General features: G+C 37.9%; 1 protein-coding gene across 1 annotated transcript in view; it reads left to right on the top strand.

Annotated features, from left to right (window-relative positions):
- Positions 1-2,220: 2,220 nt before the first annotated feature.
- Positions 2,221-20,319, top strand: part of PHC1 (polyhomeotic homolog 1) — a 64,981-nt gene continuing 46,882 nt past the window's right edge. The window contains exon 1 of the mRNA XM_044679078.1: positions 2,221-2,307. Coding sequence (XP_044535013.1) covers positions 2,221-2,307 — 87 coding nt within the window. The remainder of the gene's footprint in view (positions 2,308-20,319) is intronic.

Below are 20,319 nucleotides of genomic sequence, written 5' to 3'. Positions count from 1 at the left end.
ATTGTATCCATTCATTATGGATAAATGGAAAATTAGTTTGAAGAGATAATCTTTTGGAATGGCTAAAATTAATACAAGTAAAGACAATAGAGTTCACATGGTAGCTGAATATAGAAACACAAAGTTTTAAACCCAAATCCAAAAAAATATGATTGACTATATTTCTTGTAGGGATTCACCCGCACTGTTACTGATGGAGAGAAAAGATCGCTATATTTGCTTTCTGTAAATGCTTTTAGCATGAAACCTAATAAACTGAAACATCTTGAAAGTATATAAGACAAGATGATTTAAAAAAATAAAATAGAGGTTCTAAATAAGCCAAAAAAGCTTTTAAAACAAATGTGTCTCTCGTGATACCTGAGCCCCAAGAGGCTGGCCTAGTTTTTCCATAAGAGATATTGACATCATCCCTGAAATTTAATTGATTTAAGGGACTAAAGTCTCAGGCCATTGGCACAGCTTTCTGTTGCCTTTAGTAATAAATCCAGGATGTGAGTAGCTGCTGCCCAACTCTTCCCTCAGGTTTCCAACCAACAGAACAGTAGCCTAACCCACAGTGACACCAGGAAGCTCTTCTCTGCTGAGTGAATGCTTTATCTTTTCTGAATATCCTTTCCCTCTTTTCAATATCATTTGCCCAAAGTGGCTAAATAAAACTTCTTTTGTTAATCTCCAGATATTTTTATTTTATTCCAGTTGCAAACCCAAGATATCAGACTAGGCTAAGTCAGGCCTGATCTACTTGTATTGAACAAAATTGTTTACTTAATTATCAAGTATAAAGTCTCATTTGATAAGAGAAACACTAGCACTACCTGCATATATTAATATAGTCAAAACAATCCTTGGAGGGGCAGCTAGGTGGCTCAGTGCCTAAAGAGACAGGCCTAGAGACAAGAGGTTTCTGGTTCAGATCTTACTTCAGACATACTCCCTAACTGTGTGACCCTGGGTAAGTCACTTAACCCCAATTGCCTAGCCCTTATCGCTCTTCTGTCTTAAAACCAATACTAAGTATTGATTCTTAAAGGTCTAGAAAACAAAACAAAACAAAGCTTGGTGCAACAAATGCAAGGCAACTTTAAATGATTTTACCTGCAGATAATACAATGAAAAGAACTGCTCATGTCTAAAGACTTTTGCAGTCAATTAACTGAGAAACTAAAATCTTAATATTTTACATTAAAGTGGATGAAGCCACAAATAAAGGGCATAAGATCATCTAGTCAGACCTAGAAAAGCCCGTAGAGCTGTCATGTCTAATCCCCTCATTTTACAGATGTGACCTGAGTCCCAAAGCCCATTGATGTTGGACTCTGTCCTCTTTGGTAGAGAACAATCCCAGAGCTTGTATGAAGGGTCAGTGGATTAGCGGTCTAGAACTAGAGAGAGAAGAGTTTGGTCTCTTCAACCTCTAGAGTTTCTTCAGGCTCAACAGGCTTCGGGTGTTTCATTCTTCCAGCTTCAAGAAAGAAAATACATGTGCCAACCCCACATCGAGATGTTGCTGAAGGGAGAAGACTCTAAGAAGGTGCCTACATAAAAGGAGCTAGCAGTCTCCATCATGTCTCTGCCTCAGCTTGCTCCATTAGAGACTTTAGGAATTTCCCCTTTGAGGGAGATCTAGGAATCTTTCTTGGTTGAGTAGAATTAACTTATTCCCAAGGAGAGGCTACTTAACTCTGTATTTTCAGGTATATATGTTCTCATGCATTCCTGTTTTCTATTTTTGCTGTTGACTTGGAGAAATGGATTTCTTTGCTAATTGCTATACATATTCATTGTGGAACTAGTATCTAATGAGAACCCCCATATGTAACAAGACACTCTCCCTGTATGTAGCATAGAGGTATTGTTGTACAGCTCAAGGGGTGACAGAGTAGACACTTCTAACTTCTTCTCCCCCAACCCTTCTCCAAGGGAGACTTTCAATCCTGCCAAGAGAACACTGGGGCCAAAAGCTTGGTCACTCTGCTCTCAGATAGATGGGGTACCAGTCTAGAGTTATATCTATTTGCTCCTTCAAATATTATTAGTATAGGGCAGTGATAGCAAACCTTTTAGGGTGATGTCCTCAGGCATGCATGGAGAAGGGGAGGGGAACACCCTGGCCCTGCATCCCTCTGCTTTCTAGTAACAACCTCTGGTGAACTCTAACCTGGGGCAAGGGCATGTGTGTCCACAGAGAGGGGCTCTGAGTGCCATAGGTTCGCCACCATGGGTCTAGGGGATATGGTTTTCAGATTCAAGCTAAATCTCTGTTCATTAATTGAAGAAAAGGAGGACTCAAGCTTTATATACAAGGTTTGACCCCCTTCCCACCATATGCTTGGCAAATCTATTGATGGCAATGTCACATCAAGAGAAAACTCTATGTAATTGAGGGATTTTTAAAAATATGAAAATAATATTGTATGGAAGAATTATGTTGTATGCTACACTGATAGTTCAATTAAAGTCAAGAAAAAATGTGGGGTTACAAGGATGAGTTTAATATGTGATCCTTTGTGCAATTTCAATATACTGAATACTACCAACAATCAATTGTATTAGGAAATATGAATGAGGAGCTGCCTACAATTTTTTGAATTGTTTCAAAGGTAATCAACTTTATTTAAAAACAAAAACTAGACATCCCCTTAAAAGATTTGCAAAATTGCCTAATAATTTGGGGGTAGAACATAGGGTACCTCTATATTATTCATGATAATTTACAATAATAAAAGTGATATAAGATCCCTCTTTGCATGGGGCAGATTAAGGAAAGGGTATTGACCAAGGAAATCACAAAGAAAGACTTGGGAAAGGAAACTAAAGGTTTCTGAAGGCAAAATACCTGCTTTGTAATTTTGCTAAGGATTGGTTCAAATCAGCTATAAATACCTTTACTATCCTATACCCATCACCATAAAGCAATCTTTATTCAATTCTGGAATTTCCATAGCGGTATTCCACATTCCACACCCCCTTAAGTATATACCAAACAGAACAATTTGCTTTCCTAACCATAAATCTGTGCTTCCTTATTCAATATGTCTCAGAAACTCCATTTTCTTCTCAAGGTTTTTGGCTTGCCTGTGTATTTTTTAAATGGGGACCTTAGATTTTCTCTTAAGGGGATTTGGACTCATTACTACCTTCTTATAAATCTCTGAACCCTTTCTAGGTTCATCAGGTAGAATCGCCATCTCTGGCTGTGTATGAGTGTTGGCGTGGATGTAAGTGACTTATGAAGATACTTGTAAATCTATTGGTGGCAATGCTACAGCAAGAGAAAACCTTGATGTCATTGAGAGATTTTTAAAATAAAAAAGTGGTAGAATTGTGCTGTATGCTATACCGAAGAAAGCTCAACTGAAGTCAAGAAAAAAAGTAGGGCTTTCCAAGACCCTGTTAATCAGCCCTGTTTCCTTTGTCCACCTAAGATCCCTCCATTTGGTATATCTAGCTCCACCCTCTTTCTTTTATCCTCTCCACATCTGCGGGCCAAATGACAAATTCTTTTCTAGCCCTCTAGAACGGCCGTCATCAAGAAGAGGGTGGCACCTTGTGGTTGATATTGGAAGTACATATTCTAATTTTGGAAACTGTATCTCGTGAGGCTACGGGAGAACCAGAAACTCAATTCTATTGGAGATAAATAGGAAAAGATATTTCTAGGGCCAATTGAATTGAAGAGCTGGAAAAATAATAGAAGTATGGAGGGATAATACTGAGGGTGACGAATTAGGTAGGATAAGACTGATTTTTTTTTAATTCTTCTCTTTACCACACTACCCAAAGCCTCTAGAGAAAATAAGGAGTTGATGAATTCTCAGTTTTTACATGAGATCTTTTTTGCTTGCCCCCCCCATACTATAACTTCCCTCCACAAAAAATTAACATGTGTTTATTATATGAAAAAGGTGGTCTGGCAAATTGCCAAACTCCATCTGCTTGCTCCACATAGAGGATCCCACTTCTGGGAGAATTGTGCTGACAAGCAAGAGAAACGTCTTGAAGAGACTCTAGAAAAGGTGCCGATATTCCATTAAAGATTCTGGCTGGCTATCCACGTGGTTGGGAAGAGCTTTTCCAACTGGCTGCGTAGCCAGAACTATTGGCATCTTCCAAAATGTCAGCTTCAACTGAGGGCAATGTTATGGGGAACTGGCATCTCCTGACACAAGGAAGCATGTGAGAAACTATATGGTAGGGGCAGCTTCCCTTCTGAGGCCATTTGATCTCAAAGAAATAGGTCTCAGTCATTGGTATTTTCATTCATTTGTTCTGTTCCCAGCCTTAGGAGTGGAGTCTCTGACTGGGAGAATGAGACCCAAGAACCTGGGAGCTGGCATCTGGACTATCTCTTGCATCTAGACCATCGCTTGCCTCAAGGCCAGTGGTTCCCAAACTTTTTTGGCCTACCGCCCCCTTTCCAGAAAAAATATTACTTAGCCCCATGGAAATTAATTTTTTTTTTAATTTTAATAGCAATTAATAGGAAAGTTAAATGCACTTTTGGCCATCACCGCTTCCCTGGATCGCTGCAGCACCCACCAGGGGGCGGTGGCGCCCACTTTGAGAATCACTGCTCTAGACCATCTCTTGCATCTAGACTATCCCTTGCACCTGGTCCAAAAGAGTTGCACCAAGAAGCAAGGAGTGAACTTCGGGGATGACCTTCTGGTCCTATACCAAGCAAGGTCTTATTAAGCAGCTTTGGAGAGTCACTTGGTTGGACAATACTACGTAGGAATTGAACTAAACTATGAACCTAATCCTCCATAGACTGAGATGGTATAGGAGAGTATATGCCCTAGAAGCGCCAGGGGAAATGCCTGGACATTTGTTTGTATTAGGACTGGTTTGGGAACACGGATAAATGTGTTCAAAATGTACTTATTTGCCGAGGATGGCAAAGCAGCTAGGTGGCACAGTGGATTAAGTGCCAGCCCTAGAATCAAGACTTTTCTTCCTGAATTCAAATGTGGCCTCAGACACTCAATAGCTGTGTGACCCTGGATAAGTCACTTTATTCTGTTTACCTCAGTTTCCTCATCTGGGAAATGAGCTGGAGAAGGAAATAGCAAATCATTCCAGAATCTCTGACAAGAAAACCCCAGATGGAATCACAAAGAGTCAAGACAACTGAAACAAATCAACAACTATAACCCCAAGAACGGCAAACTTTTTAAAGGGGAGGGGAGTAATGAAGGGTCTGAGACATGCTCAGGCCCTGTTTGAAGTAGACATCCTTTTGTGCAAGCTAAATAATGTTAAATGGTTAGATGGAACTGGAATGCTATCACTAGTATCCTTTATAATGGGAGGGAATGCAGCCAATAGGGACCCTCTGGTACCTGAGTAGGTGATATAGCTTGCCTGACCCTGAAAAAGAAGGCCAAAGTATATACTTTACATGTGAGACTTTGTCTAGGATAAAGTTGGACTCTTTGCAGAGAGACTCTCCACCTAAATCTTTCTATTTCAGATATCCTACTTGGTAGTAACCTAGAAAAATTGGCCAAAAAAAAATTCTAGACTGCAGCTATACAGTTTTCTGGTGTGTGTTTCCTCCCAAATCAATCCCAGTGGGGTTATCTGGTAGGCTATTGAAATTTGTTGATTTGGTGATGTAGAAATATTGATACTTTCCTATGTTGCTGAATCTTGATATTTCTACTCCAATAAAAGCTTGCATCACTAAAATGCTGGTACCTATTTGAGGAATGTTAATATTTTTCTTCTTATATTTAAGTAGACGTAGATTTTACCACGAGATCCTTACACCCTGCAACAGTAGAGTTTGCTAAATAAACATCCTCCAGGGTTTAATTCCTTTCTTGAGAACCTCATCCATCTTCTGGGCTTATTTAACCTTCTATTAGTATTTTCTCTGAGATAACTTGTTCCTGTTGGGTGAGTTTGCAATTCCTTTTGTGTTGCCTTTACTGTGTTTGGGATCAAGTGGAGGAAATTTCAGGTGCCCTTTGAAATAAAAACTCAGTGGAAATTTGCTTGGAATTCTAATGGGATCACTTAATGGCAACCACTAGTGAAATTTGGGGGTGCCCTGTGTAGAAAGGGACACTTGGAAATTTTGTACAGACTAATTAACTGGCTTTATACAATAAGAGAATCATGAAAAAGTGTTCTACGAGGACTTTCAGTTTCTCAACAATGAGTGAGAGCATGATTTCCACTCCACCCTAAATCCCACATGCTCTGAGATTAGAAAGGGACTCAGCTTTTCTGAGATGAAGAAACCTCAATTTCTTTTCCATTAGAAGGTATTCAATAATTATGATTACTTTGTGTGAATCCAGAGTGGAGATAGGGTCTTTAGTGGAATGGGAGAGGGTATTATATCTTTCCCATCCCTACCTAGAGCAATTTGTAGTCACCAAGTAGACTTGGTTTCTCTCTTAGAATGAGAGGGTAACACCTTGTTGACTCTAGGTCCTTAACCTCTTCGGTGAGAGCTCTATCTGATCTGGAAAATACTATGTGGAGAGAGAATGGAAGATGAATTTTTCCCCCTTTTTGCTTTTGGATGAGAAAGGGCATTCTTACTGAGTAATTAGCAAGTAGTAATCTTTTGTAAACTTTGTAAAATGCTTCTTGTTTGTTGGATCTGAAAAAAATACGAAATACATATTTGTTATTTTTACCTATGTGTGTAAGACTCTCTCAGATCTTACTAGAGTGGTTGTTTTGAAGCTATTTCTTGGGTAGCCCTGGGAAAGCAAATAAAAGGACAATGTTTATGCCTCTCCAGACACCCCAGAGAATTGATTTGGACTGGGGATATGAATGATATTTCCGAAATGCATTTATTTGCCTAGAAAGGTAATGTGTTAGAAAGGGAGAAGAGTGTAAAGAAGGTCTGACACCTGCTCAGACCCTGTTTATCAGCTTGCTCAGTTGATATAATCTCTCTACATGGAGGACGTAGACATGGGTTCCAGGAGAATTGTGATGCCCTGTAAGAGAGTTGCCTTATAGAGAATATAGAGCATATGTAGATATTCTATAACTGCTTCCAGCTGGCTCGTCATGTGTTTGGGAGCAGACTTTCTCAATTGGCTGTATAACCAACATTGTTCATGTCTTCAAAAAGGACTGAGTCACCTTCGACCACCCCTTCTTTTATTCCAGCTCATCTGGAGAAGCTTTATGGTTCTTTCTCTCACATCATCCAGGGAGAGACCAGACAGCAAGAAAAAGGCCTTAGGGCCTTCTTCTATGTGGCCCCAAAGAAATAGACCTGGATCCTTGGACTTTTCATTTGTTCTTTTCCATTCTAAGAAAAGAGAGTTACAATGTTCAGTCATGGGAGAGCTAACCACAGGAATCTCAGAACTGCAATATAGACTGATTACTATAGCTATTGGTGCCCCAAGGAGGAAGAAACAGTCTTTGGGGTAGTCTTCAAGATTCCAGACCTATGGAATGACTCATTTGCCAATAATGATCCTTTACACATAGATTTGGTGAGACTAGTGCTACACAGAAACTAAGTTTTGAGTCTACACCCCACAGAGACCAAGATGGTATGGAGAATATAATCTGGAAGTACTGGGGAAATGTTTACACCTTTGTTGGCCAGTGTTAAGTGGTTAAATGAAATTGGTTGTTGGTCATTGGCTTCCTAACGATAAAGAGAACACAGTTATTCATGGGAATCAAGCTGATGACAGTAGAGAAAAGATATGCCTAATCCCTCAGGGTGACAACCTGGAATATTTAGAGTGTATGATTAGAATTTGAACCCCAAGACTCTCTCTCCCAGCATCCTGCATTCATTCTCACATTAAGTCTTAAGTTTTGGAGATGATGTTTGTGTGTGACCTTGCCCCTCATTCTTTTTTCCCCTGATGATGGCTGGGAAAACTGGATTTACTCAGGCTTTTACTTTTGTCCTTTCATTTCTTTTACTTCAAGTGATTTTTTTTAAAACTCTTAACTTCTGTGTATTGGCTCCTTGGTGGAAGAGTGGTAAGGGTGGGCAATGGGGGTCAAGTGACCTGCCCAGGATCACACAGCTGGGAAGTGTCTGAGGCCAGATTTGAACCTAGGACCTGACTCTCAATCCACTGAGCTACCCAGCTGCCCCCTCAAGTGATTATTAATAAATGTTTTAAAATATAATGCTTGGAGTTATTGGATATTCATTTTAATCTTACAAGAGGTAATGTAGCAGGCTTTAAAGGCAAGTCCAGTTATATGTGTGTATATGTGTTTACATGTATATGTGTATATAAACACATATGTGTACATGTGCATGTATGTGCATGATATATGCAGTTCAGTTCCTTGGGGATGGATACATACTCAGGTTCACTGCTAAAGGGCACATACAACAAGCAGATCCCAGTTGGTCTAAGGTGATTGAAGAATGAGTCAGGAAGGATTTTCTTAGTAATGGTAGAAAAATTCCATGTTCACCTATTTTGGATCTTGCCTGATTTGAAATGCTTCTCTCTCCTGGGTTTCCTCTATAGAGAAAAAATTTCTCTCCATTCCCTGATACCTCCCCTCTTCCATAAGCAGAACAATGGCCCGTGGTGGCCCCACTGAGAAAATGTCAGTGGTGATCAGTATGAGCTTGCCTAGGTGGGCCTGAGAATGGACCTTAAGATCCCGGCTGCCTCTTTGGCTTTGTTTTTCCTTCTATGACTCCTGTTCACAGTTATCCATTGTGAGATAAGCCCTGGCAACCTATGAGTTCAAGTATTTGGAGTTTTCAATTAGTTCTGGCTGCCCAAAAGAAGATGCTTCCTGCAACTATACTGTTTCTCAAAGGAGAAAATTTCATTCCCAGAAGAAACCACCAAGAAGATGAGGCTGTTGAAAAGACTAAAAAAGCCCAAGTTGGGACATGGTTTGCCAGGAGAACTGAACATTGATGAAAGTAACTAAACTTGTGACTGGATGGGTATAAATGTCTGTTAAATGCAGTAACACCAGGGTATCTGCTGGGTTAACACCATGGGTCCTTATTGTTGGTGAGGTGCCAATTCACCAGATTTGGGAAAAGAGCTTATCAGGAGAGTCTGGTATATATTAACAACTGGGTCAGGAAGGGAAGGGAGTAGGTAAACTATCTTAAAGTACTTGGGTCCCCTCCCCAAAGTCCAGAAGGGTAACTCTACACTATCAGACTAAATCTAACAGCTGCCTTAAATCTAATCTATCCAGAAACTGGAAGGTGAACAGTTCCAGCTGTTCAAGGTGGGGTTCTCACGTGTGTGTCCACAAAGCTGTATCTTCAAAGCTGTGTCCAAAGAAGTCCAGATGATACTGCTACTATAATCCAAGGTAGGAAAGGGAGTAAGGATTTTGAAATCAGAGTCCACCCCTGAATTCCTCACTTAGACTCAACCAAATTCCAGCAAGAGATCTCTTGATAGATGATGGTTTTCAAACAAAAGCAGGATCCACACAGAGGAAATTCAGCTCTCTCCATTCAAGGGAATTTCAAGGAGCAACTGACTTTCCCCTGCCAGCCACCTACACAGAGTTCTGGAACCTGTTCCTGTCAATTATCCTACTCTGCTAAATTAAATCCCTATAACAGTCCCCCCCCTTTGCACAAAGCCAAAATAGTATTGCACACAATATTTTGGTATTTGTGCACTAGAAAACTAAACTAAAACTAAAATTCTAACCCAAAATAACAAACAATCTATACTCAGTCTATCTTATCTCATCTAATACTACCTTACTCTAGAGATTTAATCAAGGAAAGGAAAAAGTAAAATTATGCAATGAACAGTTAGTTACAAGGTTCAAAGTACAAACCAAACATATGTAAAACAAGATTAACAACAAAACATCAAAAGAGAAATACAAAGAAAAATTTCATGCAAAAAACAACAAAATTATAAAATACTATTCTTATAAATTGATAAAGAAACTTCTGCTACTATTGTAATGCATAAAAATTTTGAAAAAGATACAATTAACACAACATTGCATAAGTCTTCACATAAAAGTTAAACCAATCCTGCTGGACGCCATCAAGGCTGTGAGGTTAGCATGGCTACTCACAAGCTCTGACAATCCAGCATGGCAGGTTGTCAGGAAGGTGGAAATTCCACACTCAGTTTACCCCATGTGATTCTTTTTACAGTGACATTCACTTGTATTGAAATTATTACAATCAATATCCTTATCCGGCTCAAAGGAGACACAGAAAAACAATACAGGTTCATGGCAAGAACAATCACAGCCATAGACTACCCACTATCCAAAAATAAACCCCTGTACAACCCCCTAGAGTATAGAAATTTCCCCTAGAATCAGCCTAGCAAAAAACCAGCAATTAGTGAGTTAATGCAAGTTTCTAAAGTTCCCAGCAAGAAAATACCTGGCCTGGGTTTGTTCCCAAACTCCTACAGACCATAGAAACAGTGAAACACAAGGAAATTAAGGCAATGACAAACTAGCAGAGAATCACCCTACCAGAACTGTATTCTTAGTGATCCTATAACAGAAAAAACACCATGGGAACAAAACATTGGACCAGACTGATATTATTGTATCTTATTGGATGTAATCAACTACCATAACTATCTCCTTGATTGATGATGGGAATGAATAGTATAACGTAACTATGTACATAATATAATTAGTTAAAATATAATTAAATATTATGCTTAGCTAGGAACTGATGTACTTGTACCTTACACATGGCTGAAAAGAATAAGTTCAAACTAAGCCACCCTGTAATGAATAATTTTTGAAAAGCTTGCTTCTTTGTTTAACCACAGTAAAATATTTGGTAAATGTCAATCTTGTGATGTTTCAAAAGTTAATATGTGATTTTGAATGTATGGGAAGAAAAAAACCTGTATGAGATCATAAAGAAAAGAGAGTATAAAAATTAAAATCAGCAGATGGCACAAGAGAGAGAGAAGGAACAGCCTCTGCAATTTCACTTGCACTCTGGCTCATTTTCATTTCATTCTTCGCCACGCCATCCTACCTCCAGAGACCCAACCAAGCGAAGAGCGGGCTCTTTGCACAATCCATTAAATTTACTTCTACAAATTACATTTAAAAGTAGATGAAAATTTAAACAATCTTATTCTAAATTACACAAAACTGAACTTTTACATAAAACCGTATGTGTGTAACAACCAGTATCAAATATTAACTACATGCACAATTTTACTTATGTACAAATAATACATATAATATATACATGTATGTTATACATATAAGCGTATATATCCAATATTTATACACATGTTACATTTATGCACATATACTATAATACAATTTTACAATCCTAACTATAATACACACCATTTATACTTATTTACATATCTATTTATATATTTATTTGTTATGTGGCCTATAATATGTTATATGTTTCATGTAATGTGTTTGCTATGTATGTTGCAACATAGTGTAATGTATGTTAGTACCTTATCTTATCAACCCTAAACTCTAATCTAGATAACTATAGCCCTATCTCAATATAATTTTCTAAAGCTAACCCTATGTTATTAGTATTTTAGTCTAACTAAAATCTAAACTAAGTAACTAACTATTCATTGTTAGTAAGTTACTCTCCTATAACTAATCATAACCTTGTTAGTACCCATACATTATTTCACTCATTCAACTAGTGAATCAATGTATCCTAACAATGTTTATGTTTTTATGTATATGTTTTTGTTATGTTGTTATTTATGCTATGTTCTGTTGTGATATGTTACTGTTGCATGCATGATACCTACCAAAATTTCAGATTTTCCTTCTTATGTTGCTTGAAGAAGAAACCTTCTCTTCTTTTCTCTGAAGTTCTTGATGGCACTATGTAGTAATGGATACATATGAATATGTATTATGTTTCTATATTACATTACCCAAATTCCTTAGAATATTAGTCCATTAATCACTTTTTCCTCTTCATTGGAATTTTCCTTTAAAAAGTCTTTATCTATTTAATAATTTTATAAGTCTTTCAGTCTTTGCACAATGTCCATCAATTTCCTGAATCCTCCTTTTCATCAGCCATGTCCTCTTCCATCTGAATGTCCTCTTCCACTGGAATGCCCTCTTCCACTGCAGTGGTCCACACCTTGCTGATCTTTTTGACTACAGACTATTTGACTGATGAATCTTAACTTTCCATGGTGTCTTCTTCTTCTTCTCCTTCTTCTTCAACAATTTCTACATTTTCATTATCAATTGCATGAGCTAATTTAATATGTGAATAATGATACCACAAATCTCTCTACCTAATACCTTTGCTGATGATGGTGAAACTAATACAATTGTATAAAGATCTACCTAACTTTCCTGTGTTGCCAATGTTTTGGCAAAATTTTTCACATAGATCATATCATCTGGTTGAAAATTATGAAGAGAATAATCCAATGGACCAGATTGAATTAATACTTCCATATGCGCAGTTCTCCGAGCCTTTGTTGTAACGCACTTAAATATGAAGCAATTTGACAATCTTCTCCTAAGAGAGACGTATAAATAGCTTTACAAGTCTTTGGCTGCAATGGAGCACATCTAAAGAGCATTTCATAAGATGATATATGCAAATCTGCTCTTGGTCTTGTACATAGGTAAAACAAAACTATGGGAAGAATATCTGGCCATTTTAGATGCATTTCAGCACAAATTTTCCCTACCATAGTCTTGAGTTCCTTACTCCTACTCTCCACTTGACCTGAACTTTGTGGGTCATAAGGAACATGATACTTAGATATTATTCCTAGATTCTCAAAGACTCTTTTAAAAATATCTTGAGCGAAATGAGATCCCTTATCAGAATCTATGGTAATTGGTACACCAAACCTAGGAACAATTTCCTTAAGTAACACTTTCACCACAAAGCTAGCGGTAGATGGAAAAGCTTCAAGCCACTTAGTTAACCTACCTACAATTACAAGATAAAACTTGTATCTTCCAGTTCTTGGCATGCTGATATAATCAATTTGCAAACTCTCAAATGGACAATATGCTAAAGGTCTACCATGTAAACCTTTCTTTCTGAATGCACCTTGATTGAATTTTTGGCATACAGAGCAACTATTACAGTTCTTATTTGCAACAGTACTTATTCCTTCTTACAGAATCTACTACAGTTTGAATACCAAAATGACCTTTTGTATGAAAGGCTTGACACAAATAGAAATCTTTTGGTAACAGCGGTTTTCCAGTATCTGCAATCCATATTCCATGTTCTTTCCTTGCTCCAAACTTCTCTTTCCATTTCTGGATTTCTGAGTCTACATAAGCTTTTTCCAAATCATCTGACTCAATTGTTGACAAATTCATTACATACACTGGAGCATTCTGGGCAGCATACTTTGCAGTTATATCAGCTCTGTGATTTCCTTTAGAGACTGAATCTCTGCCACAAGTATGACTTCTGCAATGGATTAGCTGTTTAGGCTTCTGGATAGCATCCAACAACTCAGTTATTATTCCTGCATGTGTAATTGGTTTTCCTGATGCAGTAATAAAACCTCATTGTTTCCAGATCTTTCTTGTTGCATGGCATACTAAAATTGCATATCGAGAGTCTACATAAATATTAGCACTTTTACCATCAGCTAGAAGACAGGCTTGCTTCAATGCCACCAATTCTGCACCTTCAGCACTTGAATTACTAGGTAATGAGCCATACCACAGTGTCTCAAATTCTGTGACTACTGCAGCACCAATACATCTAATTCCATTACACAAATATGAAGAACCATCAGTGAATAATATCAAATCTGGATTTTCAATAGGAGTGTCTTTCAAATCCATTCTAGGCACATATCCACTAGATCTACTACCTCCATACACTGATATAATGGTTCACCATTCTTTGGCAAATCAGGAAGAAGTGTAGCTGGATTTAATACACTATACCTCTTCAACTGGACGTTCTCACTATCCAGGAGAATAATTTCATACTTGGAAATTTGTTGATCTGAATAAGCTTGAGTACGAAATTTCCTCATTGGTGCTTCTATCTGATGTGAACAATAGACCACTAAAGGACATCCCAAAACTAAATCTGTTGACTTCTGGACTAACACAGCAGCAGCTGCTACCCTGCTTAGACAGGGAATAGTACCTGCAGCTGTTGGATCAAGCTGACAACTATAATGTCCAATTGGATGATAACTTTATCCCAAAGTCTGTGTAAGTACTCCAGAAGCAACACCTTTGATCTCATTAACAAACAGTTGGAATGGTTTTGTATAGTCTGGGATTTTCAATGCTGGTGCAGATAATATGGCTTCTTTAAGCTTATTTAAGGTTACTCGATGTTCAGGCTTTAGTTTCAGAGGTTCTGGTTCTGTATTCCTGGTTAGATCTGTTAAACATGTTGTGATTTCACTATATCCAGGTATCCATTGTCTACAGAAACCAGTAGCTCCAAGAATAGCTCTGAGTTGCTTTTTGGTTCTTGGTGCACTCAGTTTTTGAATATCAGCTATTCTTTTCTGTTTTATACTTCTGGAACCTGTTTCTGTCAATCATCCTACTCTGCTAAGCAGACAATGAAAGTCCCAATAAAGTGAAATAAACTGTTCAACAGTCCACAAAGTGCTTTTTATTTTCAGGAAAATATGATAGGTATTACTTTTTCGTGTGTAGTGAGGGATTGGACTAGAGCACATGTGGAGATGGGGTGCAAGTGGAGCTGAATCTGCACCCTAGAAATGTCTATCAACACACATGTTCTTACATCCTGCTAAATGATATGCATAACTAGAGGGTCCTGGTTGATCCCTTCATCCCCATGGTAGTATATACTCATGCTGGAGCCAGTAGGCACCACCTCAGTGGATTTCTAAGAGAAATAATTCTGCTCTCCTCTGTCTTCTTATCTGTAGAGCATTTTAGAACTTTTTAAGTTCTCCCTCTGACTTCATGCCATGGGACAGTAGGTCTTTTTCTCCTCTCCTCCTACAACAATGATAACTGCTCTACCAAGTGGGCTTTAGAGTTTGAGAGCCACTAGATACAGGCAATGGGTTATGCAGCAGAAGGTGACCTTCAAAACAACTTCTCAGAAGATAAGGTGACCATCACCAGGAAGATACTACAGATGCAAGAACTGTGAAAGCCAGGATGTGTCTTGAGTTCCTTAGATAGTACAGATCCAAGATGAAAGTAAAATGTCTACACAGCAATCCCACAAATGTCCCAAGAGAAGATGATAGGAGTAATGGGTTCTTGTTTCATGTCATTTTGTCAGTGTGGCCTTATGAGTCTTTAGTGTTTTAAACATTTCTTTTGTGGCAGAAGAAATAAATAGCTGTCCTATTCCATTCTAGATAGAACTCTGTAAATCCCTTTTAAAGAGACCCTGGACATGAGGCATTCCAAAGCTTTGTTTTAGAAGTTTTCCCAAGTTGAACTCTTTCAAGAATGGGATGAATGCAAGAATGAAACAGAGCATAAGAAAAGCCTCCCTCTCAAGTTAGAGGTTAGAGAGGACATAAACCAGGTATATGTATGCTCAGAATCATAGCCCTGGATGGTAGGAGAAGGCACCCTGCCCTGAGACCAAGGGTCATTAATTAAGCATTTTTAAAGGTTTTAAGGAACATTTATGAATCCTTGGGGTCTTAAGTATTTATCTTGTGATAGATAAATGAAATAAATATCTGTCTTATATCTGATACTTACATTACATATTAAGTAAAAAAGCCAGAAAGTACTTAGTTTTTTAAAATTCTTTTAGGAAGGAAGAGATTTTTCTCCAGAACTTCAATTTGAATGTAAGGAGCTAGAAAGTACAAGAAAAGCCTTGTCCCCTCTTTTTGCAATCAGGCTTCCCCAGGAATGAACCTAGTTCATATAAGTTAAAAGTCTTCTTTCTAGAAAGGGCTTTTCTCCACCTGGTTACATAAATACATACAAAGTAAGTACAAGGGATTTAAGATTATTGTATGTACTCATAGAATATATACAGTACTTTTCACATAGCAAGCACTCAGATTTTAAAATGAACTAAATATTTGGTGTCCATTTAAATAAACTTGTATATGAATTTTATGAATGTGAACCATTAATCAAAAAAGCAATGTTGATTTATTGTAGATTTATTAAGTGATTATGCCGATTGCTCAATATACTCATCTTCTCTTTCCAGCTACTCTCTTGCCTTTCACAAAATAATTGCAGGGATTGTAGATTTTAAAATTAATATTCAATATCTCCAAAGTATAATATTTATAAATATTTATTAATATTTAACTAGAGAGGTAGAGAACACACAGGGAGCGCTCACCACTCACATGGAAGAGAGTGTGAGAAGGCATTACCCAAAACTTATATACGATCATGTAAAAGATGCAAGTAAACAGAAAGGAAAAGGGAAGTTTGGGGCAAGGTAAGAATTCTGGGAAATGAAGTCTAAAGGATATAAAATTTCCATTTACACAGCATAAAGTGAGTAGGGGAGAGCACTATACACCTTAGGCATTGAAGTGAAGTTCCAAGTTCATCTCTCCCCTAAGTTCAACCTACAGAGTAGCCATGTGAGGCATCTTAGTCTCATCATTAATTGTAGATAAAGTTCCATTTCTTTATCCTGTAATTACAACCTAGCTACCCATCTATTCTATAGCTATTCTATTATGACAGCATTTTGAGCTTCATTCTAATCTCTTTGAAGGCACTCCTCACTTTTTAAAAACTAAAATGGACCTTAGAAGGCTCTCCTAGTCATGCCACATACAATTAACCTTTCTAGACAGATGAGACTCTCAAAGACCTCAGGGGCCTGTACCTGAACAAAAATTCTCTCTACTATGTCCTCAACAACCTTTGCTTGAAATTTTTAAGAAAAAGGGAACCAACTCATTGCTTCTGAGGTAGCCAGTTCTGCTCTTTGATAGCTCTAGGTAGGACCACAGGTTCATAGACCAAGAGTTGGCTAGGGCCATAGAGGCCATCCTTAGAGGACAACCAATATCCTAATAATGGGGCTTTGGAATATGCCTAGACCACCTAAGATGGTATCATCTATCTGAAAGATGCTAAGAGCCCTGCTTCCAGGTGAATGAAGAACAGGTTCCTATGTAGACATTCTGAAGTTGTCCTATTATGTGGTTGAGCCAACTATTTTCCATTGCTGCATAGCTGAAACTATTTTAAAACTACCTGACTGAGCATAGTTGGGGATTTTCATGCATTCAAGTTGTATAAATGGAATTATCCTCCTTTGCTTCTTTTTAACTTAATCAATCAGGGACTTGGACTTCTCCTCCCTCTGTTTTAATTTAATCAGAGACCTGGAGGTCTTTTTACCATTGAGATGCTTAGAGATAGAACAGCCCACAGTGTAAGGAAGTAGAAATCAGAGACTAGAAGTGACATGGGGAAAGGGCTTATAGAAGGCAAGACTGGAGAGCCAATTCACTCATTCTGTGTTGGAGATTCTGCAATGGTGGTTCTTGCTGAAAGAAGAATTCAGCTTCAGTGACTCGCTTGGGTTGAAGAGACCCTGCCCTGAGACACTGGTTTTTCGGCTCTTCTCCTGTCTTTGTTGAGACACTCTCTTCAGTGAGACCCTCTTTGGCGGCTCAGTCTTTGCAGCATTAGACTCTCTTTTGGTCAGTGAAACATTTGGCTGGAGACACTCTGGTAAGCTGGTGATATTCACAGTCAGATTCGTACCTGTGGTCTGGAGGCACCCAGATCTGGACTTAGAGTATTTAGCTAGGCAATATTTCCTACCTCCTTCCTACATTTACCTCTCTTTACTATCTCTACTTTGCTATAATAAATCTACTAACATATTAATAGTTTAATTTTAATTATTAGAAGTAATTATAAATTATATTAATATAAATTGTAATTATGAATAATTATTATGAATAAATTATGAATAAAGGTGATGAAAATTTTAATTATTATAAATTATTAAATTATAAAAGACCTGCTTTATAAAATAAACAATTATTATAGTTATAAATTATAATATATGCATTAATTATAAATAATTATTATAAAATTATAGTTTATAATAAATTATAAATATAAATATAAATGGCGACCACAACTTTTTCACTCTTACAGTTTGGCACAACATTCTATTTAATTATTATAAAGTCCAACATTGATGTATATTCAGGTGATGAGGTCTTTCTTGGGCCACATGGCTTATAATGAGGAGGGAAGAGAAAGCAGTAGGCCTTAGGACCTTTCCTACTTACTGTATGGTTTCACCTTAACCTTTAGACTTTCAGAAATTCAGAAAAACCCCAAATGCACTCAGGGAAGCATGTATTAAGATACAACTGCATTGTTTATACAGCTAACAGAAAAAGGCTTCTTTTAGTCATAGGGCAGGCCAACTGCAGAACATTCTCTAGTCTCCTAGAAGCAACTTTCCTAGTATTTTCCACATGGGCAATGCCATCTTAGGTAGGTAGTTTAGGTATGCTACAAACCCCTATTATACCCTCATTTTACAAACCAGGAACCTGAAACCCAAAGAAGTTGAAAGACTTGCCCAATGTCACACAGGTAGAAAGGAGCAGAGCTAAAATTCAAACTCAGTTCTCCTAACTCTTTCTACTGCATAAACAATTGTTATAAAGTCACGTTCTGCCATCAGGTCTAAATCTACAACTTCTGCCTATTGATTCTACCCTTTGGGGCTAAAAAAAATAACACAATAATTATCTTAGCTTCTATTTTATAACAAATAAAAATTTTAATGGATGAAAAAATAATGGTAATGTATTTATTGTATAAAATCCTTTATAATTTTCAAATTAATAAGAAAATAATAATCATAATATTAATGTGATAAGTGGATTTATATGCAGAATTCATGTAAAAGGAATGAAGCAGGAAGGAAGCTTTAGCCCAAGGCACCTCAATATTCTTCAACATTACCGCAGGTAGAACTGGTCAAGGAAAAGTTGATACAGGACAGTACTTCCAACTTGTGTTGCTTATCCTTCCCAGACTCTTATTTGCTTTAAGGGTTTATCTATCTTAGTTTTAGGGCCATCCAAATTTTGGTACATGTAACCTATTGGTAGTAAACTTGCATCTACCTAGGGCTTATGATTATAATATATTTCTCTTTTTGTGGTTAATCCAAAGAGATTAACTGGCGTCTGCAGTGTAATTTATAATGAAAGAGGGATAATATCTTCTATCTCTTGTTGTGTGCAGATGCAAAGCATGGAATCCCTGCAAAGGTACAGGGAGAGCCTCACCCAGAATTCCAGGGGACCCCCCTGGAGAACTTTGGGTGAGGGGCAGTTGAGAAGGGTTGAGGACAGTTAATTGGTGGGATTGGATGTGAGCAGATACTCTGCTTATTCTATTAATAGAATAGAAATGACAAATAGGCTAACTCTACGAGTAGAAACTACTGGTTTAAGCTACAATGGTTTCTCAGGAGAAACCCCAAGTCAGGAGAAACAAGCACAGTATCTGCTCACATCCAATCCCACCAATTAACTGTCCTCAACCCTTCTCAACTGCCCCTCACCCAAAGTTCTCCAGAGGGGTCCCCAGGAATTCTGGGTGAGGCTCTCCCTGTACCTTTGCAGGGATTCCATGCTTTGCATCTACACACAACACTCTTTAAAGAGGCTAAAATTCTCCTGAAATCTCCATCTATGCCTGCATTAATCATACAAACAAGTTTAACATCCTGTCACAATAATTAGCTCATTTTAAGTCTGGGGAAATATAATGGCCCCTAAGGTCCACAGGACTCCCTCCGCTGTAGCTTTAGGGAGTTTGTTAGTTGAAAAGTTAAGTACAATGACAATCGCTCCAAGCCCCCAATTAGGAAAATTCCTAATATTTAGTCAAGAGTTGGCTCTCTGCCTTAATTTACACTTTTAACTATCTCTAGTTAACCCCTGGTGTCTTTGTGGTTGGGACAACATTGAAGTTACTGGAGCCCTCAGTTAACAAAGAAGCAGATTATATTACAAAATCTTTAGATAGGCAAGCACTGGGGTGGGGAAAGTTGGGGAAAGAGTGGACCTTTGTCTTGGAGTTTCTCTCAGTCTTTGAGTAGTTAGGGTGCAACTGGTAGGATCTCTCTGTGTCTTCTGCTTCAACATAGATGCCTGTAGGATTAATGGTTCTCCTCAATATCTCCCTTCTCTACCACTCCTCAGTTTAACATCATCACCATCATCATCATCATCACTAATATAGCCAGGCACTGAACTTCATAATTATTACCTCATTTAATCCCTACAACAACTCAGGGAAGTAGGTGCTATCATTATCCTTATTTTATAGATGAGGAAACTAAGGCAAATAGAGGTTAAATGACTTACTCAGGATCATGCAGCTAGTAAGTGTCTTGAGGCT

This window comes from Gracilinanus agilis, chromosome 5 (genome assembly GCF_016433145.1).
Source record: "Gracilinanus agilis isolate LMUSP501 chromosome 5, AgileGrace, whole genome shotgun sequence".
Taxonomy (NCBI): Eukaryota; Metazoa; Chordata; class Mammalia; order Didelphimorphia; family Didelphidae; genus Gracilinanus; species Gracilinanus agilis.
Note: the sequence above shows the minus strand (reverse complement) of the source record. Positions and strands in the feature narration are given on the sequence as shown.